This window comes from Staurois parvus, unplaced genomic scaffold (genome assembly GCF_062004578.1).
Source record: "Staurois parvus isolate SC_StPar_1 unplaced genomic scaffold, SC_StPar_1.0 ptg000795l, whole genome shotgun sequence".
Taxonomy (NCBI): domain Eukaryota; kingdom Metazoa; phylum Chordata; class Amphibia; order Anura; family Ranidae; genus Staurois; species Staurois parvus.
In genome coordinates this window covers 662,674-681,473 of record NW_028318591.1, presented here as the reverse complement: position 1 = coordinate 681,473, position 18,800 = coordinate 662,674, and the positions used below count along the sequence as shown (strand labels likewise).

The window sequence follows — 18,800 nt, the reverse complement described above, 5'->3', positions numbered from 1 at the left end:
ATAGGTGACACTTTAAAGCAGAAATCCAGACAAAAGTGTTTTTGGACCATGCAGTAGGGTTGTGCCCGCACTGCATGGGCCATCTGCTCACTTTTGTCTAGGGGGTCATAAGAGTGAAGATATACTTACCGAGTCCGCTGAGCCTCGGCGTGCAAGACGGCCCCTGCCACTTCTACCCCCCTGCATGCTAGTGGTCTTGTGAATGGACTGTTCCGGACGTCATCATGTCCATAGACTAGCTCTGGGCCTGAGGACGGCAGGGACAGTCCACTGCTGGACGTGGGGGAGCGCAGTTTTCCGGAGGATGGGGTAAGTATAGCTTTTTCACTATACCCCTGGAAAAAACAATCATGGATTTCTGCTTTAAGCCCCGGTTCACATTGGTACGACTTGTCATGCAATTTGACAGTTCCAAATCACATGACAAGTCGCACCCTATTGTTGGCAATGGAACCGATCAAATCAGTGCGACTCCAACTTTGCGGTGCTGCACCAATTTGAAAAATAGGATCCTGTACAATTTTTGCTTTGGCTTTGAAATCGTACGACGTCAAGTGATGATGCACAATTTCAAATTTAGATTCAGTGTGAACCAGAGCTAAAGGCCTTTACAGGTTACTAGTTAGGGGTTACACAGGAGGTCTGGAGCTAGAATGATTGCTCTCACTCTGATGTTCACGGCGATACCTCACATGGGTGGTGCGATCACCATTAACATACAGTATATGTGTGGGATTTTATTAATAATAGCATTTTTTACACTGTCTCTTTATTTTTTTTTAACAACTTTATTGCTATCACAAGGGATGAACAACATCCATTGTGATAGTATGGGCTGTGACAGGTCCTCTTTATGGAGAGATCTGGGTCTATTAGATGATAGTCAGAGACTACAGACATGATACTAGAGGTGAATAGAGACTGCAGACATGATACAAGAGATGGTCAGAGACTGTGGACATTATACCAGAGATGGTCAGAGACTGCATACATGATACCAGAGATGGTCAGAGACTGTGGACATGATACAAGAGATGGCCAGAGACTGCAGACATGATAGAAGAGATGGTCAGAGACTGAGGACATACTACAGGAGATTGTCAGAGACTTCAGACATGCTACAGGAGATGGTCAGAGACTGTAAAAATACAACATGAGATGGTCAGAGACTCAAGACATGATACAGGAGATGGTCAGAGACTGTGGACATGATACCAGAGATGGCCAGAGACTGCAGACATGATACAGGCAGGGGCGGACTGACCATTTGGAAACTCGGGCAGAAGGGGGCCCCATGAGATGCCTCTGGTACCTTTTTCATAGGCTTTTTTGAGTTTGGACAAGGACACAGGGGCCCCATGATCCCTTATTGCCCGGGGGCCCCATGAGTTGTCAGTCCGCCCCTGGATACAGGAGATGGTCAGAGACTGCAGACATACTACAGGAGATGGTCAGAGACTCAAGACATGATACAGGAGATGGTCAGAGACTGCGGATATGATAAAGGATACTGTCAGAGACTGTGGACATGATACAGAAGACAGTCAGAGACTGGACATGCTATGGGAGTTGTTGGAGATCAGGGACACCCTTCAGGAGATGGTCATAGACTGGAGACATGTTATATGAGATTTCTAAAAATCATTGCTATAAAAGGGAAGTAGGGAAACCTACATTAGTGTCAGCAGGGGTCCTGAGGGCCACACAAAACCTGTCAGAGTGGCTCCCAGGTCGCAGGTTGGGCATCAGGGATCTATACTCTGGATGTGTGGATACATACAAGCAGCAGTGGACAGCCCCGGCCCCTGTCCATGTTTTGCACAGCTGAGGGGTCACACTTGTTACTCCTGCTGCAGGAACCCCCAGACGGCCCTAATCCCCGATACGAATGGGGCCTTAGGCAGGTACTGTTGAATGGAAGGCTCCGGCTTCATCTCTCCATCATAGTGTCTGACACTGACAATCACTTTGTGAATACAGACATAGAGGGGGTCATTTACTAAAACTGGTGAGAGCAAAATCTGGTGCAGCTCTGCATAGAAACCAATCAGCTTCCAGGTTTTATTGGCAAAGCTTCATTGAACAAGCTGACGTTAGAAGCTGATTGGCTGCCGTGCACAGCTGCACCAGATTCCGAGTGCTCCAGTTTTAGTAAATCCCCCCCAGAATATCTATTTAGGATCTCAGGTCTATAATATAAAATCTATTTTTATACATATGTGTGAAAGATTGAATTTCCTATCCTTAGCAATCGAGTTTTCCAGCTTCAGTCATTGCTAACTACATTTATTTCTTCCAACTTTATTGCACTCCTTTTCACTACCAAATTGCTTTTTGAGTTCCTTCAACCTTTAGAAATGTAAACTCTTCCTATTATGTCCTCAAGTGTATCCACAGTACATCTAAGAACACAAACTTCATATACTGCACTCCACCTGCCCTTGGAGGCTGCATTAGTTTTCCCCTTTATTTTCACCTGGTGATCCTGCCAGTACCACATTCCTGTCCCAAGGTGACCATGCTGACTCATTGTACTCTACATATTGACGAACAGTATTGTCACCCCAGGACAGGAAACGAGTTAGAACTACAGAACACCTCCCACCTTCCTCATCATAACTCAGCAGGGAGGTGTTTTGAGGTTCACAAAGATATCTAGAATGTAACTGGAAAGAGTACAGCACGGAGGACAACTCAAAATGCTTATGTAGCACCCTCCTAGTTAGCCGGGGGAGATAGCTAGTTATTTTTTAGTTAGGAGGTTGAGTAGCAGCTGGGAAAGATAGCCAGAGGGGTAAAAATTAGGTCAGAGCTGAAAGGCTCTGCAGTTCCCTGATACCTCCCCCTGATCTAGAGACTTGGAGAAGTCTCTAGAACTCAGTGGGTGGGGGTGAGGAGGAGCTTGTCTGCACTCCTAAGGGATTCTGGCCAATCCCTAAGCAGGAGGCTTGGCATGGGGTCAGGATAGGAGGTTTTTTGAGCTTCACAAGACATCTATAATGTAACTGGAAAGAGTACAGCACAGACGACAGCTCAAAATACTTATGTAGCACCCTCCTAGTTAGCCAGGGGGAGATAGCTAGTTATTTTTTAGTTAGGAGGCTGAGTGGCAGCCGGGAAAGATAGTCAGAGGGGTCAAATTTGAGACAGGGCTGAGAGGCTCTGCAGTTCCCTGATACCTCTCCCTGATCTGGAGACTTGGAGAAGTCTCTACAACTCAGTGGGTGAGGGTGAGGAGGAGGGAGTTTGTCTGCACTCTTAAGGGATCCTGGCCAATCCCTAAGCAGGAGGCTTGGCATGGGGTCAGGACAGCTCGGTAGCAGGGGAGAGTTTGGGTGGAAGATGTGAGAACAGGAAGTAGAGTGTGGAGCCTGAGAGGAGCTCCAGGGACGGGGCCTGGCTCCAGGAAGGATCTTTCTTTTTTCTTCTACTTTTGTAGTTTATGATGATTGATATATACTGTTTTTTATGTAATGTTGATTACCTTGTGTATCATATTTTATTTTAAATTGTACAGTTTGTGAATGTCATTTTTATGGTGTGGATCCTGATGAAGCAATGTGACCGAAACGCGTTGATCCTGTAAGTCTATTTATCATCAACACGAGGTATCATTACTTCATGTGTATTATAACTATCCGATGATATATTGTACGCCTCTCCATGGACTATTTTTGTAATACGTTTTGTCTATGTAATAAAGCTTTGTATATTTGATCTATTTGTGGTATATTTGATATTTCCATCTTTTCCCTGTATAGGGGGAGGGAATAATTTTGTTTCAGATATTGTATATGGGCACGGTGCCTGTCTAAGGTTAAGATCCTATCCACACACATCTTTCTCTTGAAGGACGGAAAGCTGAACCTCACCGGCCCCCTGAGACAGGACCATCTGTGGAGCTAAAGAAGGAGCCAGCCCAGCAGAAGGCCTGAAGGCAGCTACCAACCGGCACCTTGCAGAAGAAGGACAGTGAGTGCTTCTACAACCCCTGGACTGGAGTAGGGGAGAGGGCAATTGGGTGGAGAACCTAACTAGCCACAGCTGGACTGTGCTTTAAGGTAGAAGACTCTAGATCCCTTTTGATAGGGATTCCTCCAGACAGCTGGATAGAGGAGAACTATCTGGGGTTTGGGCTGGTAAGTCAAGAAAGACTGGATAGCTCTCCAAAGAAAAGAAACCCTTCTGTGCATTTGTACATACAGTGGATATAAAAAGTTTACACACCCCTGTTAAAATGTCAGGTTTCTGTGATGTAAAAAATGAGACAAAGATAAATCATTTCAGAACTTTTTCCACCTTTAATGTGACCTATAAACTGTACAATTCAGTTGAACAACAAACTGAAATCTTTTAGGTGGAGGGAAGTAAAAATAAAAAACTAAAATAATCTGGTTGCATAAGTGTGCACACCCTTACACTAATCCTTTGTTGAAGCCCCTTTGATGTGATTCCAGCACTCAGTGTTTTTAGGTATGATTCTATCAGCACGGCACATCTTGACTCTTCCTTGCAAAAACACTCCAAATCTGTCAGAGTGCGAGGGCATCTCCTGTGCACAGCCCTCTTCAAATCACCGCTCAGATTTTCCATCGGATTCAGGTCTGGGCTCTGGCTGGGCCATTGCAAAACTTTCCTCTTCTTCTGGCGAAGCCATTCCTTTGTTGATTTGGATGTATGCATTGGGTCGTTGTCATGCTGAAAGATGAGGTTCCTCTTCATGTTCAGCTTTTTAGCAGAAGCCTGAAGGTTTTGTGCCAATATTGACTGGTATTTGGAACTGTTCATAATTTCCTCTACCTTGACTAAGGCCCCAGTTCCAGCTGAAGAATGACAGCCCCAAAGCATGATGCTGCCACCACCATGCTTCACAGTGGGTATGGTGTTCTTTTGGTGCAGTGTTGTTTTTGTGCCAAACATATATTTTGGAAATATGGCCAAGAAGTTCAACTTTGGTTTCATCAGACCATAACACATTTTCCCGCATGCTTTTGGGAGACTTTGCTAAATGTAGCCGGGCTTGGATGTTTTTCTTCATAAGAAACGGCTTCCATCTTGCCACTCTACCCCATAGCCCAGACATATGAAGATTGTTGAGATTGTTGTCACATGGACCACACAGCCAGTACTTGCCAGATATTCCTGTAGCTCCTTTAGTGTTGCTGTGGGCCTCTTGGCCGCCTCCCAGACCAGTTTTCTGCTCGTCTTTTCATCCATTTTGGAGGGACGTTTAGTTCTTGGTGATGTCACTGTTGCGCCATATTTTCTCCACTTGATGATGACTGTATTCACTGTGTTCCATGGTATATCTAATGCCTTGGCAATTCTTTTGTACCCTTCTCTTGACTGATACCTTTTAACAATGAGATCCCTCTGATGCTTTGGAAGCTCTCTGCGGACCATGGCTTTTGCTGCAGGATGTGACTAAGAAAATATCAGGAAAGACCTACAAGAATAGCTGAACTTTATTTGGGGTTAATCAGAGGCACTTTAATTGATGGCAGGTGTGTACTGACTCCTATTTTATAGGAGTTTATAGGTCACATTAAAAGGTGGAAAAGTTCTGAAATGATTTATCTTTGTCTCATTTTGTTTACATCACAGAAGCCTGACATTTTAACAGGGGTGTGCACACTTTTTATAACCGCTGTGGCTCTAGGAAGTTGTCCTCAGTCTAACAGTTCCTTGGGCATTCCTTGTTTTCCTCATCTCCATACAAGTTATCAACCCCTTAATAAAATCATAAAAACAAGTTCAAGGACTGTTTACTGTCTCTGGAGTGCAAGTCTGGAGTGGAATGCATGTTGCCTGGCTGTGTAGGACTGTGGGGGGATCCAGATCTTCAGCAACTCCTAAGGGGGTTGTGCTACACTTACAACAAACACAAGAAGTTCATTATTAATTTCGTTCTGCAGACTGTATGCATATATGCGGCTTCATGGAAGTGGGCCATTATCCGTGGGGCCGCGTATATGCATATCTTCCTTTGTGCTGGGAGCGCAAAGAGGTTTGTCACAACTAGAACTCTTCCAAAAGCTTTTTTGCAAGCTTCAAGCAGGCTTTCATGTGTTTTGCACTGAGGAGAGACTTCCGTCTAGCCACTCTGCCATAAAGCCCAGATCAGCGGGGGGTTGCAGTGATGGTTGTCCTTCTGGAACTTTGTCCCATCTCCATATAGGATATCTGGAGCTCAGTCAGAGTGACCATCGGGCTCTTGGTAACCCCTCTTACTAAGGACCTTCTCCCCTCATTGCTCTGTGTGTCTAGGCAACCAGCCCTTTGGTTGTGCCAAACTTCTTCCATTTGAGAATTATGGAGGCCACTGTGCTCTTGGGAACCCTCAGTGCAGCAGAAACTTTTTGTAGAACAAAATAGCGCAGCGCAACTCAAATAAAATGAAAAAGTCCAATAAGTATCCACACCATGTGTAATTATAAAGTGATATCCGAGTAACATGAGTGCCAGGGTTCTCCTTGCTTCCACCACCAATGAATAGATGGAGGCTCATACATGACCATCGGGCTCTTGGTAACCCCTCTTACTAAGGACCTTCTCCCCTGATTGCTCTGTGTGTCTAGGCAACCAGCCCTTTGGTTGTGCCAAACTTCTTCCATTTGAGAATTATGGAGGCCACTGTGCTCTTGGGAACCCTCAATGCAGCAGAAACTTTTTGTATAACAAAATAGCACAGCGCAACTCAAATAAAATGAAAAAGTCCAATAAGTATCCACACCACGTGTAATTATAAAGTGATATCCGAGTAACATCAGTGCCAGGGTTCTCCTTGCTTCCACCACCAATGAATAGATGGCGGCTCACCTTATATACATGACCCCCGCATTACCAATCAGGTCATATAATGCTTTTTTCCTCCTGGAGTAATACACTCCTAGATGTGCATAATATAGGTTTCTTCCTCCAATCAATGGAACATTCAATGGTAAGGGAATATATGCAAAAAACAAGGTGCAGAATCTAACCGAATTTATTGAAAAAGTTACAATTGTACTTACAATATAAAGCACTCACACTAGTGCCAGTGAGAGTCACATGTGACTTCCCTGGTCCATTGGAATACACAGGTACAAGAGTGGAACTGGTTAAACGGAAATATTTTATGTCTGCCACAGGGGCGGACTGACAACTCATGGGGCCCCTGGGCAATAGGGGATCATGGGGCCCCTGTGTCCTTGCCCAAACTCAAAAAAGCCTATGAAAAAGGTACCAGGGGCATCTCACTCTGACAGGTTTTGTGTGGCCCTCAGGACCCCTGCTGACACTAATGTAGGTTTCCCTACTGCCCTTTTATAGCAATGATTTTTAGAAATCTCATATAACATATCTCCAATCTATGACCATCTCCTGAAGGGTGTCCCTAATCTCCAACAACTCCCATAGCATGTCCAGTCTCTGACCGTCTTCTGTATCATGTCCACAGTCTCTGACCGTATCCTTTATCATATTCGCAGTCTCTGACCATCTCCTGTAGTATTTCTGCAGTCTCTGACCATCTCCTGTATCCAGGGGCGGACTGACAACTCATGGGGCCCCCGGGCAATGGGGATCATGAGGCCCCTGTGTCTTTGCCCAAACTCAAAAAAGCCTATGAAAAAGGTACCAGGGGCATCTCATGGGGCCCCCTACTGACCCCGGGTCCTCGGGCAGTGCCCGAGTTTCCAAATGGTCAGTCTGCCCCTGATCTGCCAACACTTATACTTTAATTAGCTCTACGTATATCCACTATTATAGAGTACACAGTATGATGCAATATACAGAATGAGCACTAAGGGGCAGTGTTGCTCCACAATCCTACACCCAGGCAGCGCTCGGTCTTTAGGTATATACAGTTTCTATATACAGAACGGGATATAAAGTGTTCTTCATAGAGATTAAGGAGTTCGAAACTTTAGACGTCATCACTGCCCTTTACACTGATTTATTGCATAATCCGCTTTACCTGGAAAATCTGCAGAATGTTGTGTTTTTCCATGTATTTGAGGGAGCGTTCCAATGGATCTTTGTAAACTGGGGTCGGCGGCGGTAGTGTGATCGATCGATGATTTAACTCGGTGATAAGAACCCCACTACTGTCCTTCTAAAAACACAAACACAAATAATAATAATTCAAATGTTGCAACTTAAAATGAAAAGGTGATTTTTCGGGTATAGGTGGAATCTAGTAGGGGAACTCAGCCTTTGGCTTCTCATATGTCTCCCGGCACAGATTCCAGCTCTCATTCTGCACACAATTTGCTATGGTCACCATCAGGGTCATATCACACTAGCGATCCTTTTTCTGGTGTCACATGCAAGCCAAACCAGTGAGATGTCGCTATGTCATTGCCTCCTGCTGGCTAGCGAGCTTCTGCAGCAATGTGACCAATCACAGAGCAGCGATGTAACGGCAGAGTGCGGTCTTTAGTAATCCTATTACTGGAAAGTTGCTGGCAGCAACAGGATCATTAATCTGATATGACTCTAAAGGTGCTGGAAGCTGGACCCCAAAAAATGCTTCTCATGAGCAGCTATGTACTTCTGGACTTCTTCCTGCCCAGCATGCCTTTAAATGGACCATTATGCCTGTGGGGGCAGGAAGGTCTGTTTGATCGCATGACCACTGTAAATGGCTACATCATCACATGCCTGACAAAGGGGTCCTGCGTGTCCCCAAAACACTGCACACCTTACCACCATGATGTGATCATTTTAATAAACAGACCTTATCTTGAGGATCTATGGTGCGCTGGGGATATGTGCATTGTGATTGGTTGTCACAGTGGTCATATTATTATTATTATTATATAGGATTTATATGGTGCCAACAGTTTGCTCAGCGCTGTACAATATAACGGGAGACAATACAGCAACAATACAGTTCAATACAAGAAGGATAGGAGGGCCCTGATCCTTGGAGCTTACAATCTAGGAGGGAGGGGCTAGTGGTAGAAAAGGTAGTAACTGTGGGGGATGGACTGGTAGGAAGAGTAGAAGATTCCAGTATTAGCTGAGGGCAGGATAGGCTTCCCTGAAGAGATAGGTTTTCAGAGATCGCCTAAAAGTGAGCAGAGTAGGAGATAGTCTGATAAATTGGGGTACAGAGTTCCAGAGGATGGGGGAAGCTCTGGAGAAGTCCTGGAAATGAGCATGGGAGGAGGAGACAAGGGAGCTAGAGAGTAGGAGGTCGTGCGAGGAGCAGAGAGTACGGTTTGGCTGATATTTGGAGACAAGATCGGTGATGTAATTTGGGGCAGAGTTATAAATGGCTTTATACGTTATTGTTAATGTTTTGAATTTTATCCATTGGGCAATGGGAAGCCAGTGGAGGGATTGGCAGAGAGGGGTGGAGGACACTGAATGGAGGCCAGTGGAGGGATTGGCAGAGAGGGGTGGAGGACACTGATTGGAGGCCAGTGGAGGGATTGGCAGAGAGGGGTGGAGGAAACTGAATGGAGGCCAGTGGAGGGATTGGCAGAGAGGGGTGGAGGACACTGAGTGGAGGCCAGTGGAGGGATTGGCAGAGAGGGGTGGAGGACACTGAATGGAGGCCAGTGGAGGGATTGGCAGAGAGGGGTGGAGGAAACTGAATGGAGGCCAGTGGAGGGATTGGCAGAGAGGGGTGGAGGACACTGAGTGGAGGCCAGTGGAGGGATTGGCAGAGAGGGGTGGAGGACACTGAGTGGAGGCCAGTGGAAGGATTGGCAGAGAGGGGTGGAGGACACTGAGTGGAGGCCAGTGGAGGGATTGGCAGAGAGGGGTGGATGACACTGAGTGGAGGCCAGTGGAGGGATTGGCAGAGAGGGGTGGAGGACACTGAGTGGGGGCCAGTGGAGGGATTGGCAGAGAGGGGTAGAGGACACTGAGTGGAGGCCAGTGGAGGGATTGGCAGAGAGGGATGGCTGATAGAGAACGGTTAGTAAGGTGGATGAGTCTGGTAGCAGCATTCATGATAGACTGAAGAGGGGATAGCCTGTGATAAGGTAGGCCAATGAGGAGGGACGATCGAGAGCCGGTCCGTTGTCTATGACAGCTCAGTCACTGTGCTGGGAGAATGTACAATCTCCTTTAGATTTACCAAAACCATGTAATATAAAGACAGACCTAAGCAACCTATTCAGTTAATATCAAATCAGGCAGGCCATTGCACAACATATTTGATTGAAGATCTGAAGGAGATGTGTTTTGTCCCTATCGGGACTTAGATCATCTGCTGGTGGTACTGCGGTTCCCTGCTGGTTGTAGGTTGAAGGTTGTAATTCCAGTGTTCACCAGCAGGTGTCTCCCAGCAGCCAGCAGACCCCAGTAATCAGTTTCCACCTGATGCTGGATGCTGGAAGAGTATTTAGGTCCTCAACCACTTGATCTTGTTGCCAGTTATCCTGGTCTTGTTCCAGCCCTGTACCTTGAACCCAGTTCCCTGCTGCCTTGTTCCTTTTCCAAGTTTTGTTCCCCCTTTCCATCTGCTCCCTGCACCCCCAGTTTTCCCCTGCCTTTGTGTGTTCCCCATTTTGTATATTGTATATAGTTAGCTGTTAGGCTTCTGTTTGTTAGTTACATTAACCACTCGCCTTCCTGAGGATTTACCCCCTTTTATGACCAGGCCATTTGTTGTGTTACGACGCTGCGTTACTTTAATTGACAATTGCACGGTTATGCAACGCTGTGCCCAAATTAAATGTACGTCCTTTTTTTCCCACAAATAGAGCTTTTCTTATGGTATTTGATCGTCTGTGCATTTTAATTTTTTGTGCTATAAGCACAAAAAGACTGACAATTTTGAGAACAAAAACCAATATTTCGGACGTTTTGCTATTAAATATGTCCAGTAAAAAATATTTAAAAATCACATTTTGTCATAAATTTTGGCCAAAATGTATTCTGCTCCATGTCTTTGCTAAAAAAAAAATCTCAATACGTGTAACTTAATTGGTTTATGTGAAAGATATAGCTTTTACAAACGGCAATTTTTTTTCTTCTTTTTTTCTACTAGTAATGGCGGCAATCAGCAACTTTTAGCAGGACTACGGGACTGTAGCGGACATTCTGACACTGGGGGGGAATTAAGGTCTGGAAGAGGGTCTGGAGGAGGACCATGGGGAAGGAGTGCTGGCTGCACAGAGAGATGCAGGATCTGTAGGAGGAGTTTTGTTCTCCTCTCTGATACTGACTGTTGAGACGGGGGGATGGGCAGAAATGAGCATTTCCATGGCTGCACAGAGATGCACATGATCTGGCAGAGGAGTTCTGTCCTCCTGTCTGCTGCTAACTGCTGAGACAAGGTGGGGTTGAAGATGAAGGGGTACTGTGGCTGCACAGAGAGATGCAGGATCTGTAGGAGGAGTTCTGTTCTCCTCTCTGCTGCTGACTGTTGAGAACGGGGATGGGCAGAAATGAGTCTTTCCATGGCTGCACAGAGATGCACATGATCTGGCAGAGGAGTTCTGTCCTCCTGACTGCTGCTAACTGCTGAGACAAGGTGGGGGTGGAGATGAGGGGGTGCTGCGGCTGCACAGAGAGATGCAGGATCTGGAGGAGGAGTTCTGTTCTCCTCTCTGCTGCTGACTGTTGAGAAGGGGGGTGGGCAGAAATGAGTCTTTCCATGGCTGCACAGAGATGCACATGATCTGGCAGAGGAGTTCTGTCCTCCTGACTGCTGCTAACTGCTGAGACAAGGTGGGGGTGGAGATGAGGGGGTGCTGCGGCTGCACAGACAGATGCAGGATCTGTAGGAGGAGTTCTGTTCTCCTCTCTGCTGCTGACTGTTGAGACGGCAGATGGGCAGAAATTAGCCTTTCCATGGCTGCACAGAGATGCACATGATCTGGCAGAGGAGTTCTGTCCTCCTGGCTGCTGCTAACTGCTGAGACAAGGTGGGGGTGGAGATGAGGGGGTGCTGCGGCTGCACAGAGAGATGCAGGTTCTGAAAGAGAAGTTTCGTCCTCCTCTCTGCTGCTGAGACAAGGTGGAGGGGAGGGGTGCCGCAGTTTTGGGAGAGGTGCAAGGGCCACAGGAATTGACCTGGTGGGTTGGATGTGGCCCATGGGCCTTGTGTTTGACACATTTGCTTTAGACTGTAACCACTCTGAACATGACAGCACAAAATACTGCCAAGTCAGGAAGGGGTTACCGTACGCAGATCTGACTCTTACTCTTAAATTACTCCACGCAAGCAATCACGATCTTGCTGTCTCAGTATATTCTGAGTGGTGTAGACACGAGGTCGCAGGGGAGCGCCGGAGTCAGGAGGATTGGACGCAGCATAAATATTGACGCTCCTTACTTGAAAATCACATTTTTATTGCACAGCTCGACTCATTTGCTTTTCAATCATTTACAGAGGAAATGTGAGCGGCGATGAATTCCCTTGTTGCTGGAGCGTCATTAATCACCGGCTTACAAATTTTACTGTCACTGATACAAATGTAGTTACGTATTCGTCCCTCTTCCGTCCTGCGGAGTATACGGTCTCCTCATTATTTAATTCCCCTATCTAGCCTCGCCTTATGGCGGAGCCAAATATAGAGAACAATTCACACCAAGCTCTATACCGAGGAAAGCTGCTAAAAAATACATTTGTTTTAACCCCTTGTCTACTAAGGTATGCTTAACCTCCTTAGCGGTGTTCCCGAGTGTAGCTCGGGGTAGAATTTCTATACCAAGAACGGTAACCCCGAGCTACACTCGGGCTTACCATGCAGCGTTCTCTGGGGGTCCCTGCAGCACTTACCTTGTCCTTCGCTCCCACGATGGGTCCCCTGCAGCGTCCCCGTCCATCTCCTCCGGCGGATGCCGGCATCTGGCTTCCGTGTTCCGGTCCCTGTGACGGCGGGAAATTTGAAATTTTTTAAAAATGACATTTTTGCTGTCATTGCTTTTTCACTGCATTTCACATACATTTTGTCCCGAGTGCTTTGTCCGGCGCCCTGCCTGCATTTTGACTGTTCTTTCTGCCTGGAAACTTAGAAAAGTCCATGGCGGCCAAAAAGCGTCCCTTTACGTCAAAAGCAGTTTTAGAACAGCGATAGTAAATCAGAACCACTTGCAGAATTGAGTGATAATGATTTGTGGGGAAATTCGTCATCAGACACTGAAAACGATTTTGCGACTTTGCTCAGCGATGTGCGAATTTGCCTCTGTATTTCAAATTTCAGTGTTTTTGGTTTGATTATATTATTGAATTAAATTTATTATTATTATATTTTTATTTTTTATGATTATTTATTAAATTATAATTTATGATTTCGTGTTTAAAGTTTTATCATACCCGGGATGTTTACTAGACTCTTGTTCGGACAGATTTCAGTGAGTTATTCCTAAAAATTACAGTCTATAATAAAAAACTACATATTTCCATGCAAAAAAATGGTACCGCTTTCAGCACAAAAAATCGGAAAGAATCATACCGCCAGGGAGGTTAATGAACTTTTTGAGCTGGCGATTGGCTATGATTGATCACTTTTATGGGACTTTGAAGGTGTCGACACCCCCCCCCCCAGTGGTTCCTTGGCTCTCACATTCCTCTGGGGCCCCTGAGCACACTGTGAAAGGTCTCAGTATAGAGAGTGGGACAAACTCGAGGAGCATCTCTGCAATTAATAAACCTAGAAGCGATGAGCTTTCGCAGCTGTCATCCCCCAGCTCAGGGCTGCTGTTAGAAACCACGGGGCCCCATACAGCCAGCCTGACAGAGCCCCCCCCCCCCAAAAAAAAAAACCCCAACAAAACAAAAAAACAGTTTACCGTGCTTCAGATACAGTTAGGTCCATATATATTTGGACACAGGCAGAATTTTAGATTTTTTTCAGGTATTTATCAAAACATATTCAAGCTATAGTTATATAATGGATATGGGGTGAAAGTGCGCACTCTCAGGTTTAATTTGAGGGTATGTACATCCAAATTGGAGGAAGGGTTTAGGAATTACAGCTCTTAAGAGCAACAGGTCCTATTTATGGAAACATCAGGGGTCTATTAGACCCCTGAGGCCTTTCCTGCCCTTGGATTGTGTTTGATTGGCTGCTTTTATGGCCGCAGTAGCTGGGGCAGGGCCGTGGATAAGGGGTACCACCTGTCCTCTTGTACGAGGCCCAGGCCAGCAGGGGGCCCAGGCAGCTAGGTGAATCGGATGTGGACATGGAGGGTGATCAGCACCCTGGGTGGACAATTATTGGAACTGATCCCCTGTATGGCTCTCTCTGCAGCAGCTGAAAGCTGGCTTCTTCTCCTCTCCATACAGGGGATCGGTTCCATTACTTGCCCCTCGCCATGCCTATGACCATCCCTGTACACCATACGTTTCCCCCTGCTGCCAAGGCCCCCCCGTGTGCCTACAGTGCTGCTGGCTTCCCTCCGGCAGCTGCAATCAAGCACACAATAGGATCCTTCAGGATGAAGAGTGGGGGAAGGGTCCGGTGTCACATTTACCAGCCCCTTCCTTTCCTGACTGGAACCGATCATTCACTGTTTTCATTCATACAGTTAGGCCTATATATATTTGGACACAGATACAATTTTAGATTTTTTTTTCAGATATTTACCAACGCATATTCAAGCTATATTTATATAATGGATATGGGCTGAAAGTGCGCACTCTCAGGTGTATTTTGATGGTATGTACAGTTGTGTTCAAAATAATAGCAGTGTGTTGAAAAAAAGTGAATAAAGCTCAAAATCCTTCTAATAGCTTTTATTTCCATCCACACAAATGCATTGGGAACACGACACATTCTATTCCAAATCAAAACAGGAAGAAAAATAGATCAAATTTGTGTTGTTCCTCTAATAAAATGGAAGAAAAGTGAATATTAGACTGATCAAAAAATCGCAGTGTTTGTATTCTTCTTTACAAACTCAAACATTCACTATATAAACTGAGAAATGTTTGAAGATTTTGCTTTCCTTTGAATGACTTCATGAATATTTGGTTGTAGTCGCACTGTTTCTGAGAACTGCTGTACATCTGTGTTGCATGGAGTCACCCAACTTCTGGCCCCTGTGATCAGGTATTCCAGCCCAGGATGATTGGACGACATTTCACATTTCTTCTCTATTTTTTGGTTTTGCCTCAGAAACTGCATTTTTGATGTCACCCCACAAGTTTTCTATTGGATTAAGATCCGGGGATTGGGCTGGCCACTCCATAACGTCAATCTTGTTGGTCTGGAACCAAGATGTTGCAGGTTTACTGGTGTGTTTGGGGTCGTTGTCTTGTTGGAACACCCATTTCAAGGGCATTTCCTCTTCAGCATAAAGCAGCATGACCTCTTCAAGTATTCTGATGTATTCAAACTGATCCATGATCCCTGGTATGCGATAAATAGGCCCAACACCGTAGTATGAGAAACATCCCCATATCATGATGCTTGCACCACCATGCTTCACTGTCTTCACAGTGTACTGTGGCTTGAATTCAGTGTTTGGGGGTCGTCTGACAAACTGTCTCCGGCCACTAGACCCAAAAAGAACAATCTTACTTTCATCAGTCCACAAAATGTTGCCCCATTTCTCTTTAGGCCAGTCAATGTGCTCTTTGGCAGATTGTAACCTCTTCAGCACATGTCTTTTTTCCAACAGTGGGACTTTGCGGGGACTTCTTGCAGATAGCTTGGCTTCACATAGGCGTCTTCTAATTGTAACAGTCCTCACAGGGAACGTCACACCTTCTTTCATCTTCCTGGAGCTGATTGTTGGCTGAGTCCGCGCCATTTTGGCTCTTCTTCTATCCATTCAAATGGTAGTTTTTTGCTTTCTTCCACGTCTTTCAGGTTTTGGTTGCCATTTTAAAGCATTTGTGATCATTTTAGCTGAACAGCCTATCATTTTCTGCACTTCTTTATATGTTTTCCCCTCTCCAATCACCTTTTTAATCAAGGTACGCTGTTCTTCTGAACAATGTCTGGAACGACACATTTTCCTCAGAATTTCAGAGAGAAATGCACTGTAACCAGCATGTACAACATTTGCTGCCTTTCTTCCTTAAATAAGGGCAATATTTGCCACCCATTTTTCAAAGAATGAATGACCTCACTAATAGAACTCCACACTGCTATTATTTTGAACACGCCCCTTTCAATTAGTGATTCAATTACACAGAATCAGCAGCATGCATGTCATGACTGTTGGGTCTGTTGGATTTCTATTACTCTACAACACCTGCTAGTAAATTATTTCTCATGTAGAAATATCATTTCTACCAAAAACAGTGATTGATCCGGTTAGTGATGTCTGACTGCTATTATTTTGAACACAACTGTACATCCAAATTGGAGGAAGGGTTTAGGAATTACAGCTCTTAAAGAGTAACCATCCCTCCTATTTCAAGGGACCAATGTAATTGGACAATTTAGTAAAATGCTTTTTCATAGCCAGGTGTGGGCTACTCCATTATCTCTTCATCAATAAAGCAGGTAAAAGGTCTGGAGTTGATTCTAAGTGTGGTATTTGCATTCGGAATCTACAGTATTGCTGTGAACCTACATCATGCGTTCAAAGTAGCTCTCCATACAAGTGAAACAGGCCATTGTAAGGCTTCAAAAACTAAACAAATCTATCAGAGAGATCGCAGCAACATTAGGAGTGGTCAAATCAACAGTTTGGTACATTCTGAGGAAAGAAGAACGCACTGGTGAGCTCAGCAACACAGAAAGGCATGGACGTCCACGGAAGACAACAGTGGTGGATGATCGCAGGATCCTCTCTATGGTAAATTAAAACCCACTCACAACATCCAGACAAGTGAAGGACACTCTCCAGGAGGTGGGCGTATCATTGTCAAAGTCTGCAATCAAGAGAAGACTTCACGAGAGCAAATACGGAGGGTTCACCACAAGGTGCAAACCATTCATTGGCCTGAAGAATGGAAAAGCCAGATTAGACTTTGCCAAAATCATCTAAAAAAGCCAGACTAGTTCTGGAAAAGAATTCTTTGGACAGATGAAACTAAGATGAATCTGTACCAGAATGACGGGAAGAAAAAAGTGTAGAGAATGCTTGGAACAGCTCATGATCCAAAGCACACAACGTCATCTGTAAAACATGGTGGAGGCAGTGTGATGGCATGGGCATGCATGGCTTCAAGTGGCACTGGGCCATTGGTGTTTATTGATGATGTGACAGAAGACAGATGAATTCTGCAGTGTTTACACAGGGGGGGCCTTGGCAGCAGGGGGAAACATATGGTGTACAGGAATGGTGTGTCGAGGGGCAATTAATGTAACCAATCCCCTGTATGGAGAGGAGGAAAAGCCAGCTTTCAGCTGCTGCAGAGAGAGAGCAATACAGGAAATCAGTTCCAGTAATTGTCCCCCTGGGTGCTGATCACCCTCCCTGTCCACATCCAATTCACCTTTGCTGCTTGGGCCCCCTGCTGGCCTGGGCCTCATACAGAAGGACTGGTGGTACCCCCATATCCACGGCCCTGCCCCAGCTACTGCAGCCACAGAAGCAGCCAATCAAACACAATCCAAGAGCAGGGAAGACCTCAGGGGTCTAATAGACCCCTGATGTTTCCATAAATAAGACCTGTCACCTGCCCATCCTATCACAAAAAATTTACTTTTTCCTAAGGTTTCATGAGATCTTGGGAAATGCTCATTCTTTAATTTTTCTAAATAGATCTTGATCTGACATCATCAGTGGACTAGCTGCAGAAGAAGAAGCCAACCACCAATTATATCTGCTATGGAAAATAGTGGCACCAGACAGTTGTGTCACGTGGGCAGAGCCCTGGATGCAAAATTCCTAGGGGGTACAAAATTAGTAAGCATTCGGGGTGAGAAGAGGCGGGAAAATGGTCTGGGTGCACTCATGTTCTGGACCTGTAGGTGGTGCACTCCCTCCTTTCTCTCCCTGTTAGGCTGTGTGGGCGAGACTAACTAGGCAGTTCTAGGATGGAGAGGGAGGAGTTGACAAGAGCGAGCCCTCAAAGAACGAGTAAAGAGTGTTCTCTCCTCCCAGGGACCACCACCAACCAGCATGACATCCAATGGAATGCCTCCCACTATCAGTGAACCTGGTGGGGTGTAACGGGGATCAGAAATATTAGCTTTGTAGTGAAAAAATAGGGAAAGAGAAAAAACCTCTAAAAGAACATTTGTTACATGAAACTAAGACAGGCCACAGACGAGTCAAAAACCGAAAGTTCAGAGGGGTCAGACTTTCCTGAGTTTACTTCAGTGATTGACAGAGGAGCTAATGGCTGCAGGTCTCCCTAGAGAAGGAGATTAGAAAATGCTGAGACAGGCCTTGCTTTACGCACTAGTGGGACTTGTAGTTCTGCATTGTCAGTAGCTTCATGGAATGAGACTTTTCTATCCTCTGCTCTTCCTTCCACTGCTGCCTGTGTAGCCCTGAAGTTGAAACCAGGACATACAGTCCTCCAAGGACCCGCGATGGGTTTGTGAAGGACCTCCACCCTTTGGACCTCCTTTTCCCTGACGCTTTGCCTGTACTTCCTCTGCTGAGGCCGCTGTTGGCTGGTGATTCCCTGAACCCTTGCTGTGCCTATTGCTGCCTGTGCTTCATTGTACTTGGATTGTGGTTCTGGACTTAACCCCTGCTGTACCAGGTTGCCCGGATTGTTGCCCTATGACCCTGGATTTATCAGCTGCTGTACCAGATTGTGGCCTACTACTCCCTGTGCCTGGATTGTTGCCCTGTGACCCTGGATTAAGTCCTTGCTCTACCAGATTGTTGCCTGCCCCTGTCGTGTCTGCAGTGTGATCCAGGATTTAATCCCTGCTGTACCAGATTGTGGTCTGTTACTACCTGTGCCTGGATTGCTGCCCTGTGACTCTGTACTGAGT

At 45.7% G+C, this 18,800-nt stretch overlaps 1 protein-coding gene across 2 annotated transcripts in view; it reads right to left on the bottom strand.

The window, feature by feature from the left end:
- Window positions 1-18,800, bottom strand: part of TEX55 (testis expressed 55) — a 136,357-nt gene that overhangs the window by 28,558 nt on the left and 88,999 nt on the right. The window contains exon 5 of one of the 2 annotated variants that reach the window (XM_089654737.1): window positions 7,958-8,095. The exons of the other annotated variant lie outside the window; for it this stretch is intronic. Within the exon in view, the coding sequence (XP_089510863.1) occupies window positions 7,958-8,095 (138 nt within the window). The remainder of the gene's footprint in view (window positions 1-7,957; window positions 8,096-18,800) is intronic. 2 annotated transcript variants of the gene reach the window in all.